The 22,261-nt window shown below is 33.5% G+C and overlaps 1 protein-coding gene across 7 annotated transcripts; it reads right to left on the bottom strand.

Annotated features, from left to right (window-relative positions):
• Positions 1–484: 484 nt before the first annotated feature.
• Positions 485–22,022, bottom strand: LOC123546839 (sperm flagellar protein 1-like). 7 transcript variants are annotated; one of them, XM_045333441.2, is made up of 8 exons: positions 21,675–22,022; positions 17,508–17,619; positions 16,509–16,642; positions 13,462–13,476; positions 11,430–11,574; positions 7,900–7,953; positions 4,452–4,581; positions 485–3,595 (listed from the first exon to the last, which is right to left on the bottom strand). In XM_045333441.2, the coding sequence occupies exons 1-8, from the start codon at positions 21,832–21,834 to the stop codon at positions 3,473–3,475; spliced, it is 873 nt and encodes a 290-aa protein (XP_045189376.1). In that variant the 5' UTR covers positions 21,835–22,022; the 3' UTR covers positions 485–3,472. The 7 variants fall into 7 exon arrangements, with proteins under 7 accessions (XP_045189376.1, XP_045189372.1, XP_053407125.1 ...); XM_045333437.2 differs by lacking the exons at positions 7,900–7,953; positions 13,462–13,476 and adding an exon at positions 9,757–9,801 and having other exon boundaries at positions 16,416–16,642; XM_053551150.1 differs by lacking the exons at positions 7,900–7,953; positions 13,462–13,476 and adding an exon at positions 8,493–8,522 and having other exon boundaries at positions 16,416–16,642.
• Positions 22,023–22,261: the final 239 nt, after the last annotated feature.

Raw genomic sequence — 22,261 nt, 5'->3', positions numbered from 1 at the left:
TCGTGATATACACATTCACATATGCATTTCTGTAGAGGAGTATGCATTCAGTTGATTTTGGTTGTTTCTATCGCTTGGACCATTTTGGCCATGTTATATTGCGCTCAACTCGAAATATATGTTGAAATTACGTTGATTTATTTTATTACGTTGGGTTTAACGTCGCACCGGCACAATCATAGGTCATATAGTGACTTTCCAGCTTTGAGGGTGGAGGAAGACCCCAGGTCAGTAGAACCACCGACCTTCCGTAAGCCAGTTGGATGACTCCTCACATGAAGAATTCAACGCCCTGAGTGGGGTATGAACCCACATCGATGAGGAGCAAGTGATTTGAAGTCGGCGACCTTAACCTCTTGGCCAAGGAGGCCCCTGAAATTACGCTTAAACTGACTCGATCTTGTAGCATTATATTTCAAACACAAGTGACTTTCTTTAGGAAATCTTCCTCAAAATCTTTGTAGTTGCGTAAATATAAAAGAAATAATGTCTTACTCTATTACTTTATTATTCTCAATAATTATGGTACAAAACATGACTTAAGTCTCATAAATACAAAAATAAAATTCTATATTATGTACATAGAAAAAAAACATTTTTATATATAACAATATGTTAGAATTTTGATTGCTTGACTTTGCCAACTAAAGAAATGGAATAACTCATAATATAAACTTACGGTAATCGAATACAGGATACATGACGTCACCAGCATAATCATTACGTCACGTTTATTGGATTTATAGGTTGCACATATTTTAAATCCCCACCCATTGGGCAAGGTCTACTGATTACAAATTTGAATATTTTGTAAGAGAAACATTTTTTTTTGTTTACTGAAACAATTTTCTTATAATATAAAATGAGGGTTAAATGATTTAAAGAAACGTATATTACATAAATATTATGTACATTAAACACAAGTTACTTATCCGACTTTTTTTTTGGCAGTTTGTAGCAACTAAGTTATAAATAAATACTATATTTATACAGAAAAGTTCAAAACCAAAGTATCATAATTTTAGTTTTAATTTGTTTCGTTTTGTTTCAATACTCTCCTAGTTCATTTAAAAACAATATACACTTGATTTTTTTTTTGCACAATACGTAACAAAAAATAAAATTTAAACACATACGAAAGCCAGTGATTACATGTATCTAAAACACGTTTATAGGTAATAAAATGTGTTTGTATAACAACAATTATGCATTTTACATTTGATTGTTTTTCAAACATCATCTATATACATTGTCCTTATTCCATATCACAGTTAAGGAAGTGCATCCATAATGACCATCGGCCATTTCCGTTCAATTATGAGTTGCCGCATGCTTCTTCGGCTTTTTTCGGTCTTAACGAATACATGGCTTTCCGTATCACCCGAGGAATACCGAAAAGTCGCATGCAGAAAATGCGTAATCCAACGGAAATCGCCGAATGTCGATATACCGTATCACAGCTACAAAGTGCATCATAAATGTCCAGTATAAAACATAAAACGCATTCTGCACTATACAATATTTTGCAAAACTCTGTAAAAATAGCATTGCCAAAGGTGATATACAGAATACAACGTCTTGTCAGGATGTATCCACGGCAAGTTTCTCAAAGTTGTTCAAATATTAGATAAAGTAAAAACATCTACATCATTATCTATATTAATGAAACATGTGATAAAATAAACAAAAGATACCTAACATCATAAAAGAATGGACCTATAATCCAGTGTTACGTTTATTGAGTATTACATATGAAAACAAAAATGACAAGACACGTCACAAAATGATGAATACAAAGAGAGGCAACGATTCGAAACGGGAGATAACAAGAAGATATACACCGAATGAGAAAAATGGAAGTACAAATAGCAAAGAAGGCAAAGGGAGATAATGAGTTAATGATAAGACTAGTGACTAGATTAAGGAATGATTTAGTTAGATTTTTTTTTCTCAAAATTTGTTAAATGTTGAAATACATACTTCTTAGTATATATAATCTTCTACCCAACTTATAACATCACTTATGACATCATCTGTACCGTCATAATAAATGGCCGACGTGTAATTAGCTAAAGCATCTCGCTGATTAGCGCTAGTGCAATTCAGAAAAATATCTTTTAAGTGTTTCAATATAGCATGCACTCCTTAAGCTACAATGTCTGATTTCTGCAATGAAGAATTTACCTATTTCTATTTGTACAATTCCTCTACCTTTAAATCGTCACATTCTGTTTACGAAACCGAAACGGAAAAGCAGACAGACGAACAATTCTGTTACAACATCCTATAACCAACAACAAGACATTTATCGTCATATCTCAGTTTTTTTTCTCATCGCTTATCAACAAGTTGCTTGCAAGCGACAATGATAAGATACTGAAAAAAAGTCTTGCATGAATTCTTAATGCCGTTGTGATAAGAGTCCTTAAAGCAACAGCATCTTTAAATATCATGTTATAAGTTCTTTTTGGCAAAGTACGGACATTTGATCGTTAAATTTTTAAATAAATTCATATTATGCTTATATTATGATTTTAATACACACCGAGGGAACATATGTGGCAATACAAAAATATGCCATGCATACAGTTTACATCTAGAGCAAAATACAGCAGACCAGTCACAGTCATGGAAGTATATTAGTACGAGATCTACTGTTAATATGAAGGAACACAATGGACGAAAGCTTTAGATTAATTTACGTATAAAGGTATCTTGTTTTAGTATAATGAAAAGAGTGGTTAACATGCAACAATGAACAATTAATAAACAAACTTTGAACATTTCGTTTGCACAGAATAAAGCTTCGAATTGCTTCCATACATGGTGGATATACATTAGAATGTCGATAAATTTTAATGTATGTATACATATAATTTTGTCGCAACGTCCCAGAATGAGACATAAAAGAATTACCATACAAAAGAAGACAATGACACATCTTAATTCTTTACTAGTTTTGCAACAGTCTTGCCAAAATCAAGATCAAAGATCAGATACCGGTATGGCTTCTTAAAAAAATACTGAACTTCAGAAATAAATATGAGGTATATTCGGACTGATAGCAAGTAATTTCGGGATCTCAAATCCAAGACACCCAAATCTAAAACATACAAGCCATAGAGCCCTAGTTTCCGTAAAACTTAAGTCATCAGCTCTGATCACAGATCTCAAGCTCTGCTATATGTAAATGTGGGGTCTATACAATCTGATGTGTCAACGACTGTTTTCTATAACAAATGCTTTCTTGCAGAATCATTTGTTTCATATCAGTTGTTTTACATGTCTATTTCATCAATATTGTTGTAAGCCTTATCTTAAAGAATGTCCTAGCATATATTATGAAGACGGTGCAAAAGACGTCGCGACTAATAAAAATATCACAGATTCTTTAACAATGTGGAAAAATAGGTGTAGAAACAAAAGATGTCTATGCTAATATACAATATGTATGTTGTTAACATGGAGGTAATTATCTCTTCCTAGTGGAGTATCCGAGGCCTATGCTATGTTGCAGGGTGGAGTGTAAGTCTTCTATTCTCACATCTTTTAAGTGCAGCAGATGTTCCAATCGACGTATCTTGGCATTGAGTATCTGTATATGATAATAAATATAATAAATATATTACATTTTACATCACTCCTTTATGTTTCTGGCATTTCTGTTGGCGAACAGACGTCTTTTTTGACCTGATAATTCCATAACGCACAATACGACTAGCTATGACGTAACGCGCACCTTGCATCTGTGACAAAAACCGAACAATCCGAATGATATTTAAAGACTATGCCTATAATCTTGAAATACATGTGCATGGCTAGACAATAATATGAATAAATCTAGAATTTAAGTAACGCTGGTATTGTAAAGACGATACTAAAGATAATGATCCCATAACACTTGTTGACGGCCCTCCTTCAATTTATACGAAATGGCTGCCGCATTGCTGACATAAATCGGATTGAGTAGGATCATAAGCAGGTCTTAAAGGTAGTCAATATTGCATGGTTTGTTTACAATCAGATACGGGATATAGGCTATTTCCGAAATCCACATGCGTCTTTGACATCCGTTATCAGGCCATGAATAAAGCATTTGGCTAAATTTCATGTTAATGTAACAGGATCGGAATGAAAAAATATCTTACTGCCCAATTCCCTATAATGAAGCCAGCACATATCGAAACTGCACGATTTTCTCATGTTTTGTTATTCAATTTAATGACATAAGTGATACAGAATACTGAACTAACTCTGACATTAAGAAGTAGAGAAAGTATCCTCTTAGTATTAGAAATTGCTTCTAAAACTTATTCTAGATGATGCATCGGCAAAAAAACGAAATGTAATACAGAATATTCCGGGTTAATAATCAATCAGCTCATGTCCCTTAAAACAGAGAACTTAACCCTTTTGTAACCAATGATTCTGAATAATGTGAGAAGCGCTACCTGTATTGTTTCTTCCTTTGCCTGACACTCCATCTCTTTTTCCTCGTACAACACACGAGGTATATTGTCTGTCACTGGTGGTAGGAACGCCTTGGGTACAAACGGCAACGGTTTGTCCGCAAAATACGACCTGCAATATGTAAAATATAGTACTTATTCAAAGCTGTTCATTACAAAAATGTTACCGATCTATATAGTCGCTATTTTACGATTCCACGTTTAATATCAAATAAAGCTCCGATCTTTTTATATTGCGTAAAAAATACTTCTTTCACTATCACCGGTAAAAATGTATATTTGCTAGCTTTTTTGGCTCGGAAACAATGTACAAAAACACTATGTTGATAATAATGGTAGATCTGTTTTCTGAAAAAGACACTAAACGTGGAATACCCTGGGACGTTTCTTTTTCCAAAAAAAAAAAAAATAAAAAAAAGAAAAAAAAGTGAATTTAGTTAAAGAAATGTGAATAACACTGATGGTTACAGTGTAGTGTTATGAGCAAAATTATCATAAAATGTTAGCATGATACAGTGCGGCTTTTTATTTATATCGCATGCTACAACACTGATATAGCTTTTGAAACATATACGTACAGCATACAGAATAAGAGAGTTATATCGTCTATACGAAATGTATTTTACTTAACATCCAGCACGTGAAATAAATAAAATCGTTACGAATAACAAAAGGTTGAAATTATCTTTGAAGCTGAACAGGAAAATGTGCAATGCATTGAAATACACAAACGAAAAAAATAATGAAGAAAACTTCGCTTAAAGAAATCATAAGCAGAACATAAACTCAAAGCCAATATTAAGAGCATTCATGTGTCACAGGTAAAGGTAACTATCTAGGTAACTCACAGGTTAATATAACTATCTTAATTTTTTTTTTTTTGAAAACAAAAACAACAAGAATACCTTCTATAAGCCATAGTTATAATTCCGACTGAGATCACTTTATGGCCACAATTCAACTACTCTGATTCTCACTGTTTTCACTATTTAAACAAATAAAACTTAACCGTCTTATAACAATAGTTATTAAATAGGGCTTTAACAAATGTATAGCAAATACTGTGTTTGACCTTGGACTGACCTGCTGATCCCGATGAAACAAATAACTTATTTCGACAAACACCGGTAAAAGTCGACACTAAAAGAAGTACATTGTTACATGATAATAAAACTTTCCCGTAACAATTGGCCTATTATACATTGCGCTGAATGTATATACTGAAGTAACAAGATAATAAAACTTTCCCGTAACAATTGGCCTATTATACATTGCGCTGAATGTATATACTGAAGTAACAAGATAATAAAACTTTCCCGTAACAATTGGCCTATTATACATTGCGCAGAATGTATATACTGAAGTAACAAGATAATAAAACTTTCCCGTAACAATTGACCTATTATACATTGCGCAGAATGTATATACTGAAGTAACAAGATAATAAAACTTTCCCGTAACAATTGGCCTAATATACATTGCGCTGAATGTATATACTGAAGTAACAAGATAATAAGACTCCTGGAACACGTTTCCAATTATACATTGTGTAAGTAACAGGATAATAAAGTGTGTGCAAGACAAGGAAACCCCTAGTCGTGCACTGTGTTGAATGTAATTGCAGAAGAAACAAGATAGTAAAACTCCTAGAACACTTGTCCAATCGTAAAATCATGCATTATGATGAATGTAAATGCACCTGTAACACGATAATTAACCGCCGATGTCACTTGTGAAATCATACAGAATGTGCAATCTTGCATTTTGTCGAGTGTTAATGCAGAAGCAACAAGACAATTAACCTCCAAGATCACTTTTGCAATCATAAAGAGAGTTCAACCTTGCATTTTGTTGAGTGTAAATGCAAAAGTAACAAATTAATCTCCGATATCACTTTTGCAATAATTCAGAGTGTGCAATCTTGCATTTTGTTGAGTGTAAATGCAAAAATAACAAATTAACCTCCGATATCACTTTTGCAATCATTCAGAGTGTGCAATCTTGCATTTTGTTGAATGTAAATGCAGAAGTAAAAAATAATAACCCTCCAATGTCACTCACAAGTGCAATCATACATTGTGTGCAATCATACAAAGTGTGCAATCCTGCACTGATTGTATTAAATGTAAATGCAGAAGTAACAAGATATAAAACACTCTAAAAACACTTGTCCTATAGTATATGATGCTGAGTGTATAAAATGATGAAACAAAGTAACAAAACGCGGACACATTTATCCAATCACTCATTCAACCACAAAGCATAGCATATGCCGGGCTTACGATTTTCCAGTATTTCAGCGGTGTACATGTACGATCTCACCGTAATGCAGGTACATTGTAATCAAATATTTATCAATCAAGCCAGACGTACTTCCATGCATAAATGTGCTCCGAGAAAGAAAATTAACGTGCCACACAGGAAAACTGCATACCGGTGTACGTTATAACGAATGTGATCTTGCCAAAAAATTAGAGGCTTTTAAAACCCAGAGAACATCAGACACAACTATTTCAACTGTCTCGCCCCCAGCACCAATAAATACAAATGGAAGTGCAGTCGGCATTCTTGAATGTGTGCTTTGTGAAAATTACCGGTCAGGATACGGAATAGGGTAGGGTAAATCGAACATCAAGGCTTCAAGACTGAATAGAAAAACAAAAAAGACCTTTTTTGAGATACAAAAATATTGCTGACATATATGAAGTTTCTTATTAGAATATTTTAGTAATATTGGTATAGGGAAAATTCTGGATTTATCTGGCAAAATTGACTGAAAGCATTGGTTGTGTATTGCAAGGATAAAACAAATTCATTATTTCATACAACATGTGTAACAACTGACGACATATTTTAGTAGTGGTTTAACGGGAGACACGGGAAGTGGGGAGTACAACACGCACGAGCTTACCGTGCATCTATACTGTGACGATTTTCTGAATTTCTTGCAGTATCGGATTTAATATCCCTTCTAAAGCAAGAATAGAATATAGTTAAAAAGCAAAATTCTTACATATTCGAACAACATTTACAACACAATACACCTGAGAGAAACAGATTTTAAACTGAAAATTAAGACTTGTATTTATCCAAATGAGGAGACAAGCTCTGGTACAAATTCTAACATATACATCTAGCTTTTAAAACTTAAAATACAGTGAGTAAATGTTTACAAAAAGTACAAAGATATTAAAGAAGAACTTTAAAAAGTTATTGCAAAGTTCAGCGTATGCATGCTCTGTTACGCGGAAACATCATGCTCCAAGATGCGAATTGTTAATGCAAAAAAAAATCATATCTGTTAGGCATACACCACTGGTTAAACACATATTCTCTTTATAAACACGCATAACATCGCCGTGGTATCTTTTCCTGTTGTTCACTTGAACCGAAAAAGATGCCCCATGCACGATGTTCCCTAATTTCTCACCTGAACCATCGTGGGTCCCAGGTCTCTAAATCTCGCCTACTCAAATGGGAGATTCTTAGAGAATAGAAGGAAGATAAGGCGATATAGATAAATCGAACAATAAAATCATTACTTAAATTAAACAAAAATGAAATGAATCTAAACAAATATGAGGTACACTCCCCAAAGGAGTATCCAGTTATAGTGGATGGATTCACATTATTGTTTTGTCCACTTAATCCAAGCTTTATTTGTGGATTGTGGCTTTAGTGTGCAAGTTTCAGATATGAATTATATATTATAAACTTAATATCTCCAAGGGTGATTGTAGGATTTTTTTTTTTAATTTTTAAGACATTTTTAAAGATGAATTTTCCCTGTGTAAAAATTGTATCACATCACAAAAATCGATGTATTGCCATATATAGAGAAATCTATGGAAAAAAAAAAACCATGATACACAAAAAGAATTTATACTACATGCACGATGAAACCCACCCAAAAGTTTACAAAACTACTGTAAAGTCGGAAAAAAATTCTGAATACCAAAATACAACATAAATGTAAATCAAATGAATTTTGTCTACCTATGATAAGAATTTAGAAATCCTTACCAGTCAACTGATTCTTGATTGTTATAACGCCTCAAAACAAAAGGTATATTAAAAAGGTTGTAAGCGTGCCTAACATAATATAAGGAAATCGACCGGTAATGACATTCGACAAATTCCGTCCGAAAACGGATTGTCGTATGCTTTTCGTCATTCTTCGGCATTTTTCGGCCATTATTTTATCTTACACAATCGCATGGATTTCCGTACCAACCGGTGAATGCCGAATTTGCATACGGAGAACACAAAATCGAAAAGAAATTGCCAACAGTCATAACGGGTCCACAGCCTTAATATTTAAATGCAAATAAAATGAAATTGCAGATGTACTATTTATTTATCATTTTAAACAGACAGAAGTTATTGAATTATTGGTGACTGTATGCCTATAATGTGAAATTAGTTTTTTTGAAAAACACGTGATTATTAGTAAGTGAAAAGGATGTAAAATGATGAAAATGCGCAAAAATAAACGTATATCTGTAGCTTTTCCTCTGCTGCTTATAAAACTCTCTCTATATATACACACAAATAAGAGAATACCGGATGCTTGTTAAATTTGTCTGGAAGACTCCTCAAAATAAAAGTTATAAATTAACTTTAACTTCAAATGTCAATATTGTCTATTTAATAGTTAGATAAAGTGACATTAGATTGGTATGGTCTGACAAATATATAAGAACTCACTGAAATTTGCTGCAATGAGTAATGGAAATAATGTAAATCTAAAGCAACTGTCATTAAGACTTGAATCGAAGTTTTATGTTGCTTTTTGGATATGAAATACAAAGGCGTTGTTCAAAACTGTATGATGACTAGGGACATCTACCTGTACATTAAACAGAACGCCTTGTATGTCATACCACAAAAGTCATACCTCGATTCATTCTGCATATTTACAGTTTTATTTTCTCTCTAATTTACAGTGTTTTGATCGATTCATTTGTGGATACTTTTAATGTTATGATTATCTAAGATCGTCCATAACCTCCACTTTTGGCTTCCCTTGGCAAATATCTGGTAAAATGCACGTTACTCTCGCGGAAACGCGAGGATAAGCGCTTGTTAATCTAACTTTACCAGCTTTGTGGTCAACAAAATTTGCGAACGTTGCATATTATTTCATGAAACAAAACACATTTGAACTGTAAATATTTAGAAGAAGAAAATACTAATTTTAGGCTAGCAAGACAAGTAATAAATATCTACATTATAAGATATTAAAAGCTGTATAACGTGTCCCATACTAAAGCTATGGTGGACTTACGGGTAAAATGCTATGCTCCGGTTAGAGAGAATGTAGTGAGGATATCTGAAATCGTTTTGAATGAAAATAATCAAATACAGACTATAAAATCTTAATTTTCTTAACATTTTAATTCAATTTGCTTCCGCGATAATTTTGTCTCCCTCGTATCTCGTCCCTTTCGAATGGAGGGAGAAATTACGAAATGGTTATATAAAGTCAACTATACAGCTTTTAATGGGACAGTTATGTTGTGATTTTTTTAAATAAGAAAAACATCATTTCGATAAAACAATTATAGTATTTAAAAGTAATATATTCTTACACAAGTTAGATTCTAAACTCGCCAGTATAAATGGGAACATACAGCACTTGAAGATATTTCTTATACTGGAAATAACTTAGTTCAACAAGCTCTTTCTAAACTAAATATTGTTAAAATGTTGCATACATCCTCCTTTTTTTAACTTTGAGTACCTTTTTTAAATATTACTATAATCATAATAATGAAAAGTACAAGGACAAATAGTTAACTTGACAATGAATGGAGATGGATAACACGTGGCCCATAAAAATGGTTTATCGGTAACAAAACAGCAGAATTTTACGAACAATGCGAGAAAACTGATATTTGCACATAAAACAATCTGTTTAACAAAACTCCATGCCAACCCTCTATCTTAAGTTTCATTTCTGCTTGAATCTTCTTACTATATTTATTAAAAATATTTGTTTTTATTTCATATCTTACCTATATTGAAATATGGGATCAAAACTGGCATCACAGATATACAGCAAAACCAAATGTTCAGACCCTACTACTCGCCTGTTACGACCATGTAAGGGTAAGGCTGTGGTTCCAATTCTTTTTATACATAAACTTTTGAGTAAGGAATTCCAGAAGAAATTGGGAGATTTCACTTTAAAATGTAATTGTTGTTCTTTCTATTTTTCAGAAATAACAATTCATTGGGGAACGAATAATCTAGTTCTTTACAAAATGCCGATGAAATATATTATAAATAAAACTAGTAAGAAGATTTCTTCCTAAGATAGTACAAACATCGCGACTCCCTACAAAACTGACTGCCACAACAGTAGAGTGAATGGCTCTGTATACTTAAGACTTTACTTCCCTTTATTATTTTCCTTACTATAAAAGTAACAAAAGCGTTAAAATTACGTTATAGCTATCATAAAGTCACATTGGCATTGGCTCACTTCTGGTCACTGGTCTGACATATGTGTTTGTTTGTTTTGGGTTTAACGCCGTTTTTCAACAGTATTTCAGTCATGTAACGGCGGGCAGTTAACCTAACCAGTGTTCTTAGATTCTGTACCAGTACAGACCTGTTCTCCGCAAGTAATGCCAACTTCCCCACATGAATTATCAGAGGTCTGACATATAGCAATGTATTATAATAAAAATGTTAATAAATGACCGTGGTTTGCCGGTGCGCCTGGTTCCATATACAGCCCTCGGGCCATTACTGTATTGCGTTAGGTGTGTCATTATGGCAAGAAGGCAATTCGCAGCCGTTTAGTGATCTCTTAATTTTACCTAAATTATTGGTACCGCGTTGGGTTCCTTTGGTTGCAATTTTGATTACTTAGAACATCTATTCATCGACATAAGAAGGAAAAATCAAAAGTTAATTTTTGTATTGACTGGGGATAAATCATCATATACTTACGTTCTATCTGGATGTCCGTGTGGGACTTCACCCTTGTTATATTTGCGTGGTGAGGCCCCTCCCTCAGATTTCGTCAGCCTATTAGGTGAATTCGACCTATCTGAAACTTGCCCGACTCTTGGTGATTTCATACCTGGTGGGGTATCTGAAAAATGCCAGATTAACATAATATACATATACAATGGAAGAATCCAGTGACAGTAAAAACAACTAAAAGGAGCAAAAACGTAAAGACTTTCTTACGAAAATTCGCAAAACATCAGAAAATAAAAAAAGAAAACCCAGAGACAAAATGTTCAAAATATATAACCTATACACAATTGAACAAAGCATTATGTTTCACAAGAATGCTATTCATTATAAGAAAATTGATTTTGTATCTGATGGCGTAAATAAAGTGTTACCAGTGACCAAGTACTGGAAATGTTTGTCAATGTATTAAATCTCGCTTAATTCACTATCATCTATCCTGAACAAGTCTTTGATGTATTAAACAATGTACATGTACATCTTGGGCCATTACAAGTTTTCAGCCGAATTGTTTTCAACCGCAATGTTTCAAAGCAAGTATTAAACATATGAAAGCAAAACAACGGTCTGGCTAAAAGTATGACATAACACTAGAGCATATGGACGTGTCTAAGCGTGCATTTCGTGATTTTTTGTCGTGCATGTTAAGCTTAACATCTGTGTTGAAATTTCTATGTAAAGAAATGTATCCGATTGTCGTATTCACAGAACCAAAGCAGGACACACAATAAGTAACAAAGAATACATGGTGCGCAACTACAGCCTCATATGTCTGGAATAAAAATCAACATAAATTATGAGGTGCACAACCTTAACCTCGCCGTTTTGGAATAAAATTAACATAGAATATGTGGTGCGCCACTGCAATCTCGCCGTTTTGAAATGAAATTAACATAGAATATGTGGTGCGCCACTGCAATCTCGCCGTTTTTGACTACAATTGACATAGAATATGGAGTGCCGCTACTACAATCTCATCGTTTTGGAATAAAATTAACATAGAATATGTGGTGCCGCTACTACAATCTCGCCGTTTTGGAATAAAATCTACATAGAATATGTGGTGCGCCACTGCAATTTCGCCGTTTTGGAATAAAATCAACATAGAATATGTGGTGCGCCACTGCAATCTCGCCGTTTTGGAATAAAATTAACATAGAATACGTGGTGCGCTACTACATCTTCACCACTTAGCTGTGTATTTTGTAGTAATTAGAATACTGTTAAAAACAATAACCGCAAACAACATATTAGGAGAGTGAGTTTACATTCTAACAGCACTCAGTTAACATTAGAATACGCGCTTCCTACGTGTCAAAATACTTTATGTTAGAGAAACAATATGTCCATGTTTTTTCTAAACAAATGGTATATACAATAGATACGACATAGATAGATATAACAATGAACATGAACAATATGACAATGTGACGAAGAAAACACATCTACAACTCTGCTTAAACAATTCAACATGCATCATGCAGTTCTAAATTGTAAATACATTTCGAGCTTTGTTAATATTATTTACCAGCTACAATATCGCTCTACTACGGACTGGATGCTTTTCGCATCGCTGTTTTCGTGGTTGGGATAGACAACGGACGTATTCGCCATTGTAATAATTCGTATTTGTTCGTGATTAGTACTTCAAGAGATCTAATGCTTTTTGATATTCACGGAAGTTTACCAGTTACTGTGTTCGTGAATATTATCGAACATAAAAGCATCGAAAATAAAGAATCGTCGCATTGGTTGTTTTCTGTTTTTTTTTTCTTTTGGCAAACGTGCAATCAAAGTTATTTCTATCAATTACAAAACCAAATGTTAGTTTTATATTTGACTGTTTTATAAGCCTTTTTATACACTAGTATTTGTGAGCGTGTGCATGCATGCATGCAGAAAGCAAATGAAACTAGCAACATTGAAAACACTAACCCATAGCACCTCGATACACACATAAAACACTCTGAAAATATCAACAACTTGTCAGTATTTGAATTACCTGGTACATGAAAAACTGCAATGATATTATTTTTAATTTACATACTGACATAAATATCATGTGTGTTTGAAATATTTTTTTCTAGATCTAATTGTTTTAGCAATATTTAATAAGTTTGTCTTTATTTCTTTACAGAAACATTTCTTTATGCTGCAGTAATTCTTTATTTAATATATACTAAAGTTCAACTTATTAAGAACTTTTAAATGTATATGAAAATAAGGCTTTAACTAGCTCACTACTTTAAATAAAAGTCAGGAACTAGTATTACCATTCTCTTCGCCAATACTACCACTGCTCACCCATCTTTGAACTTATCAAATAACAATTATAGTTCGCTGTTCATGTCTATTTCAGAACGACCATATTTTGAGTTCTGTGTGTGCGAGACATTTTAATTGACTTTCATTGCAAATAGTGTTTGTTCGGCGCGGACTGAAATTTTTTCAGACGTTGAGACATCCAAAGCATTCAAATAAGCGGCTATGGGCATCCGCATACAAGCTCTACAAGATAATCTACTATGATTTCTGAAAAGACTACATCGCAGAAGTTTGTTTATGGCTCACAATCCCACTTATATGAGCATACAGTTTTGAAATGTTATTCCAGTTTTTTAAGATTTTAACATGAGTTCATTTTATGCAGTTAAAACATATCTTATACCAGCCTTAAGAAAACAAAATTTATGATCAGTATCTCACGTTAAAGATACAATACCCACCTTCAAATTGCAACATTGCCACCCTCCCCTTTTTTAAAAAAAAATACCACTTATCATTATATTGTGTACTTGCACTTGAAATCTAGCCAAATTATGTAATTCATTTCCAAATGTTACAGGTAATTGCCATAATGCCAAAACATACACCCTAATGTGCCGCGCCATGAGAAAACCAATATAGTGCATTTGCGACCAGCATGGATCCAGACCGGCCTGCGCATCCGCGCAGTATGGTCAGGATCCATGCTGTTCGCTAACAGTTTCTCTAATTGCAATAGACTATGAAAGTGAACAGCATGAATCCTGACCAGACTGCGGATGCGCAGGCTGGTCTGGATCCACGCTGGTCGCACATGCACTACGTTGGTTTTCTCATGGTGCGGCTCATTTCTCTTATCAGAAATTATTTCAGTCATTGTATTGATCGCGTGCTCTGCTGTTTGCAATTTCTTGATGGGGAACTTAAGGTGAACAAGAAGATCATGTTGTTAAAGGTCTAACGATTAAGGCACGCGTACGTGTAGCTTTTCTATCTGGGGCTGCTTATCAGAAGTAAACAAACAGTACGTCTATTGACCGCCAGAAGGAGCTATCAGCATATGAAATAAGAAGTCTAATATCACCTTCTGGCGGTCAAAAGACGAATAGAATGATCCTTAGACGAAGCAAAACTGTTAACAAAAACACAACATCCTTCATTTAATATAATGCAAAAACAATTTTGATTTGATAATACTAGTATTAATTATTAACATCCCTGTGACATTGTGACAAAACACAAGAACTGTGAATATTATCAGGAAATCATAATATAGCACTCTTACCGGCTCTGCCTAAAATAATTTCAAACTCACCATAACAAATGAAGTGAACAGATACAAATAATTAAAGCATTTTTAGCGTATCCTCATGTCTCTAGAAAAAAATGATATACACACCGAAAAAAAATATTAAAAATAAACCTTTGATGATTTTACATCCAATGCCACTTGGAAGAAATGTCAGTCTACTATTTCTCGTTGCGGGATCTACATGCCTCATACTTGTCTTTAGAAAAATCGCGTTTAATCACTTATTAAAGCTGGTTGAACAGTTGACAATGTCAGTAAGTCAATAGAGTTTAAAAAGTAAACCCTTTCGAAACTGAATAATCATATGTGAACAAAAGATATATAATTAACACAAAGTCACACAAAAGCTCCGAAATAATCCTTAACGACAACCAATTCTACAGAGTAAAACTTCTTTAAAATTGTCCTACAACTTTCAACATTCAGTTGGGTTAATTCTTTTACATTACTTTATCCACTTATTTTTTCCGTCCACTGATATCAATACTCGGTTTAAGATTAAATATACAAATATATCAAGGCTATTTATAGAAATTGATTAAAGAGAATGCTGTTGATTTACATGCTTTCAGGATTTCTTATTAAATGCCTACAAGGTACAACCACAGACCATCTGATGGCATATGCTCCTTTCCAATCAAACAATTTCAGAAGAAAAAAGGCAGAAAAGGAAAAAATACAAGTTTCTATACACTTAGCAAAAGCAGATTAATATATATATATTTACAGAATATACCCAAATATCAATTAACGAATTTCTACCATGTCCTAAAATTTACGGGAAAAACACAATCATAAATATCTATTCACATGAAACATTTTCATTATATCGGCTAATTTAATCAGGCGACAACAAAATTGTATACATGTTCGTCCTACTTTTAATCAAACTTGGTCTGTACCTAGGGTAATGTTAATGGTGTATTTACGGATCTTAATCATCTGTAAGACGAGTTTCAATGACAAGTAAGGCTAAACTGGATATATTTGTTCTCAGTTCTTACTCAGTGCAAACGGAATTTAAACTTTTCTTGTATATTACCAATTTCGACCCTTTTTGTAATTTGATAGCCAACAATCATATCAGTGAGTACGCTTGCTATATAAGATGAAAATCTTGGATAATCAATAGCGAGCTTTGCGTAATCCAGCATCATGTTTGCTTTAACTACGAATGTAAGTAACGACTTAATAGCTACGTAATGCATGGCAATAGTGCAACAATTCATAGTCGACTGAAAAACAGTCCATAGATTAACTGATTAAACTATGGCTTTAAAGACAGGATATCTCGTCTCAATTTGATGAAGATTCCTTTTTAAATACAACTTTAACACGTACACTCGAGCACACACCTCATGCTACTGTGTATCACTTACTAGGGTGAGACGGTGGTGTATTGAGCTGAAGCCTTAACACTGGGTCGGGATTTTGGTAATACAGCTCGCGCCTCCGCCACAGCGAATCCCTACCTGTTTTCTCTAGAAACTTATCTATCTGTAGCCGCATTAACATTAGTACTCTCTCGATCACCTTAGGTTTAGCGTTTGCAAGAGCTCTAAGTACATCATCCGATAGGTCCAATTCTAACCGCCTGAGGACGCGTCTGAAAGAACAGTAAACATCAGGATGAAAGTAGTCCAAAATATGCTGGAATAACCGAAACAAAAAACAAAATGAACATGCAACGTATACGTTAATCCAACTCGAAAGTATTAATGAAGAATATGAAAGTGTATATAAGTCAAAGCATACAACTTTTTGTATTGTATCACTGACCAAGAAAAAGTATATTACAAAATACACGTAAAATAAAAGTTGATATAAAAAGAAACTACGAAGATTTTCTGTAAATATAATAAATAAGAGATACTAAACGTTTAGGTTCATGCATTGATATGACGAACGCCGTCCAGTCGCGTACGAGATACATTTAGGACGGCTGGCATTTCGGGCACTCTAAATAAAGAAAAAAATGATCTGCTCCACACACCACTGTCATTTAAGATATCTAGTACCATTGCAGTTTTAGTGGACTTTGCTTGGCGGGAATTATTAATTTTATTTACAATGTCCTGCAATTTTTGAACAAAAACTTTAGGTTTTAGCTTTACATTTTCAGTTGTGTTTTTGCTACTGATCGTTCAAGAGACAGGCTCCACTTTGTTACTTTACATCTTTGTTTTGCTTTCGTCGTCTATTTATTTTACTTAATCTACATTCACAACCGTTAGGGTTACAACCATACATTCTACCTGTAGGCATTTGCAGACACTGCATTTATATTAATTCGGAATACTTTAACACTGTTGGGAAATCGCTGTACCATTGTTATATAATTATGCAAATGTGAACCAGTAAGATCAAGAAAAAGCACGGTTGGTACCTCTATTCAGAATGTGCATCTAGCTACACTTTGTCTCCTTTTTTTAAATCTGGAATATGTATTCATTATTTCACATGTGTCTTACCTATTTAGTAAATACCAGTTCTCTAATCTCTGTTTAGTTGATGCTGCCGGAGTGTAATTATGAACGTCAACCATTCGTGGAAAATAATGTTTAATTATTTCGGCAGCCAGAACTGAAAAAAAAGCCCACATCGTTTTATCAGTGTTTTCCCCCACAAACATGGTACGGCAACGAATGAAGAAAAACAACAATAAAACATAATTTCACTCAATAGTTTTAAGCATGCACACATGTCAATAAACATTTTAGACCATTTAATGAATCGAATATGTTAGCTAGGGGTCAGGTAATATATGATTAAGTTTTATTCTGTAAGGAATTTCTTATTCTTCAACACTGTTAGCTAAAATTTTGGTAAATGACAATTTTCTGCAACTACAATGTCATATTTCGTTCGCTGTCAAAGATGTTCTATGCGATCAGTTTTATTTTGCTTGGAATTGCTTGGAATATAAATCTTCACTAAAAAGGACTGCCGGTTTCAATTTGCGTTTCTGATTATATTTTGCCATAAGGATTATGTAAACAATTTATCACAAATTCAGTATGTGTGTGGGTTTTTTTGCAGTGAATTTCGGCTTCATGCTCTTCGACACGTTTCATAACTGATTCTCAACTTTACAACATTCATTTTAGAATTCAATTGTCAAAACTACGAAAATAATAAATGAGCCGCGCCATGAGAAAACCAACATAGTGGGTTTGCGACCAGCATGGATCCAGACCAGCCTGCGCATCCGCGCAGTCTGGTCAGGATCCATGCTGTTCGCTAACAGTTTCTCCAATTCCAATAGGCTTTAAAAGCGAACAGCATGGAGCCTGACCAGACTGCGCGGATGCGCAGGCTGGTCTGGATCCATGCTGGTCGCACACCCACTATGTTGGTTTTCTCATGGCACGGCTCAAATAATAGACGATAATAACATAAAAGAAAACTGTACAAAAATCAAGGTAACACGCAGCAATTTGAAATAGTTCTAAGTGTGTGAAATTGAAATGTATATAGTACTTTAACCGGAACCTCTTATTTTGTTGTAATATTTTACTATCATTACCGAGTGTTATGGTTACCCGGCTATTACTACCTGTCAAAACCGCCTAAATTAAATACCATAAAGCAAGGGAGTGTAAAGTGTGCCTATGAAAAGATATGAAGAATGTCATTTACAAAAGTATCAATTCAAGATCTTCTCCTATTGAAAATTTGAAGGAATAAAAAGTAAATGTTTTCAAAGTTGTATAAAGCGCAACTTAATGGTGTATAAATGACCTTTGAAAACACAATAGTGTTTTCTATCAATATTTATGGATATCCTTCGGGAATTAAGTCTTAGCATGAAAGTATATATTGTGTAGTGCCAATTTATGTATTTAGTCCAGTTTACAAAACGTTATTTAGCAGTATATAGCCCTCCTGCATGAAAAGAAAAAAAAAAAAGATATTTGAATATGAATACTGAGTACTGCAGACCACAAGAGACCGTGTCCGAAAAGCACTGCCATATATATTTATATTTTCAGTAGGTTCCTATTAAGCCTGATGTAAAAAATGAAAATTACATCTACATAAAAAAATTCAAAATTAAATGCCGTCTGTTTAAAAAAAATGGATTGATTTTTTACACTGTTCAGGCGAAGATCCGGAAAACTTCCAAATTATAACACCTAATATCGGCTTTACAAGTGAAAACAAATACATGAATTTGTGACCAGAACAAATATTAAATTCAATACTAATGTTTAAATTAACAATCGATTAGGATAAACTACGCCAGGTATAGGTTTGAACTATTAATTAAGCGGATAGAACCAATGTTTGCTCTAACACGGGAGAGGGTATTTAAAAATAATCAGGTACATCTCGAAATATAAAACTTATTTCTGCAAATTTAGCTCTGGAATTTTTAGATTCACCACTAATGAGACTGTAATACTTTCATTGAAAAAAAGTTGAATATTCGTGAAAGGTTTATTAGACATGTGTAGTGGTATGATATATACACATACAAACATGAGAAATGCCGTAGAAGCACATGTCCAGATCTTTTGGGGTCTCAGTTAGACTTACAAGGTCTCAATTAAGTCGATTTAATGGTTACTGGCCGTTCCAAGGCAGGGCGTCAGCCCATTCTCTGGCTTCTTTGAGACGGGTAATATTTGGTGTGGGCGTATTCAAGTAGTAAGTCTTGTAAACTTTGGTACTGGTTCAATACCGAATCAGTCAGAATATTTCTTTGTTTTTATTGAAGGTTCTGTTTCCTTGGTTTCGCGTAATTTATCAACGGAATCTCATTTTAAAATAACTGACATTCCCAAAATTACCTTTGTAAAGTTTAACGAAATCACAAACTCATTAGACGTACTTTATTTCTGTTTATAAGCTTTCAATGGTTTTCACGACGTAAAATGATAACTACTTCTAATAATTCTGAAAACTGATGTTAACATGTGGCCCGGGTATAAATATTTCAGTATCAGTTTGTGTAGCCATTACATTTCTTTCTTAGCAAGAGTCACTTGTTTTAAAGTGACTTGTTTGCCATTTCTGTATCACTGATAATACATATTTTGATATCAAGTTTTTTTTGTTTATTCGATCGTGACAGAAACGGGTCAAATAAAATGATAAAGTTTTCTATTTTTCTTGTTGAAACTTATGCAAGATTATGAGATTCGGTGTGGTTAAATATTACTGCTACTCGTAAAGTCATATATGATCCAATTTAAATCCCTTTAAATTCTCTGTCCGATATCACCTTTACAGGGTAGAATTAAGTAATTTTTGTTATCAAAAGCCTTCCTTCAATCAATGGTTATTACATTAAGGAGAAAAATAGTGTATCGCTTTTTACAAATAATCTTAATACTTTATGTACATAGATACGGCGGAATGTCGTCGTTGTGTATAAAAATTACAGTATTGTCTGACTTAATTGTCGCCTTAAATTATGCTTTTTTACAAATTCATCATACTGTACTGTCAGATTATTTGAATAAGATTTCGATATAATTGTATATATCAATTAATAATAATCTGTCAATGTAATTCTATACTATTTCAAATGTCCCTTTCCCTTTAAGAATAATGAAATTCCTGACAATTGTGTTACATTTTTTTATCCTATGTACATGTTTGCAATATATATGAATATTCATAAGTATTCCGGTAAAATAATAAGTATATTTATAAAGTTATGCAGGTTTCTAATCCTGGGTTACTGCATATAGGATTTACATATTAAAGCCATTGATCAAGAAACTGGGTGTTAAATAGAACAATACAGAAATAAGCTGGTGACATGGATAGAAACGTTGACATTTTATTCAACCTGTTTTAAACAACCACCTGCCATAAGCAGCCCTTTAGCTGGCTGTTTTTTACAGGTTTGACAGTATCAATTTTAACGAACATTCACATATCAGCAACATAAATGAGAATAGGTGAACAAGCAAATATTGGAGATTGAAACGTAATACTATAATTGTCTACTTTTGAAATGTTTTTGAAACATTAAGATATAATTGTTAAAGAAGAAGCACATAAAACTGGCAACAACCTACTTTCGATAGTTTGTAATGTAAGAACATAATTTAGAAAGTAGCAGTTTAAAAGAACATTACAACCAGATCTATAATCTAACGATACGCATGGCGAACTTTCTTTTATCTAAAACGAACAGTGGAATTAAGATAACTATTTGTATGCATTGAATGGGATCAATGAATTATAGCTATTTGATATTTAAGTATTTGGCAACTATAATAGTGTAATTTATTTCAGTCTTTACGCCGTTAATCTTAGTTTGTAAACGCTTGCAAAGTAGATGCAGTTTTATTTGTTTACAAATAAAATCAACTGCGTCTTGTAAAAATGGCGAAGTGTTTTGTTTCAACATCGATTATTTCATTTCGCCTTGCAATACATGCAATTATGTCATAAATTTTGATAAAAAAAAACTAACGACTGTGTAATTTTTATGACAATTACACTGATATCATTTTATATCAGAAGTGTACGTGCTTCGTATTAAACAGTAATTTATCATGATCATTATCAGATACACCAGAGTCCGCTGTAGAAGAATAACTTCTTATTGATTTGATCAACTAATGATTTGACACAGCACGGATTAACTTAAAGTGCTCCTGTTATACGGAGTATATTACCTGCATCGGCAAAATCTTTTGAAATATTTTTCTTTGGCCTTGACAGAGGTATTCTATCTATCCAGCTATACAGAGATTCGACTTCAACATCGTCAAAATACTCTTCCATGTCCACTTTTGTCATCCCATTCATCTCCCGTCGAGCCGTAATAGTCTCCATTGCAATAGATTTTTAACTGTTTATAAATCTTAAACTGGCATATACTACAAACACACGATGAATTCAGTATCTATTCAAATCCATTTCTTTCTCTATTTTCAGTTTATGTATCCCGCTAAATGTATAACGTCAACCACACTGGTTATAGATCGTTCTCTTAACCGCTAACCGGAAATTGGCATTGTTGTATGTAGTAACCGATAATGCTTACTTAAACATGTTCGTTGTATGTCATGTCAGGTGCGTTAAGCGGATATTTTGAGGGCGATAAAAGTGGCACACTTTGCAAATTTGTTTGTATTTAATTAATCTTATTTTTTTTTATAAAACCGACGATAAGAAATATTGGGTAAACTTTGAAACGCTAAGATAACCTAAAGCTTTTAACCGACAATATCATGTACATGATGACGAAATGTTATACAGA

The sequence above is a fragment of the Mercenaria mercenaria genome, chromosome 9 (assembly GCF_021730395.1).
Source record: "Mercenaria mercenaria strain notata chromosome 9, MADL_Memer_1, whole genome shotgun sequence".
NCBI classification, from domain to species: Eukaryota; Metazoa; Mollusca; class Bivalvia; order Venerida; family Veneridae; genus Mercenaria; species Mercenaria mercenaria.
Note: the sequence above shows the minus strand (reverse complement) of the source record. Positions and strands in the feature narration are given on the sequence as shown.

Excerpts from the sequence above, each read along its gene's own strand:
- LOC123546839 (XM_045333435.2), bottom strand. The coding sequence starts at position 21,834 with ATGGAGACTATTACGGCTCGACGGGAGATGAATGGGATGACAAAAGTG. Across the intron at positions 17,620-21,674 it reads AAAAGATTTTGCCGATGCAG|TTCTGGCTGCCGAAATAATT; the intron begins GTAATATACTCC and ends CTTTTTTTTCAG. Across the intron at positions 11,575-16,415 it reads TACACCACCGTCTCACCCTA|ATACCCCACCAGGTATGAAA; the intron begins GTAAGTGATACA and ends GGCATTTTTCAG.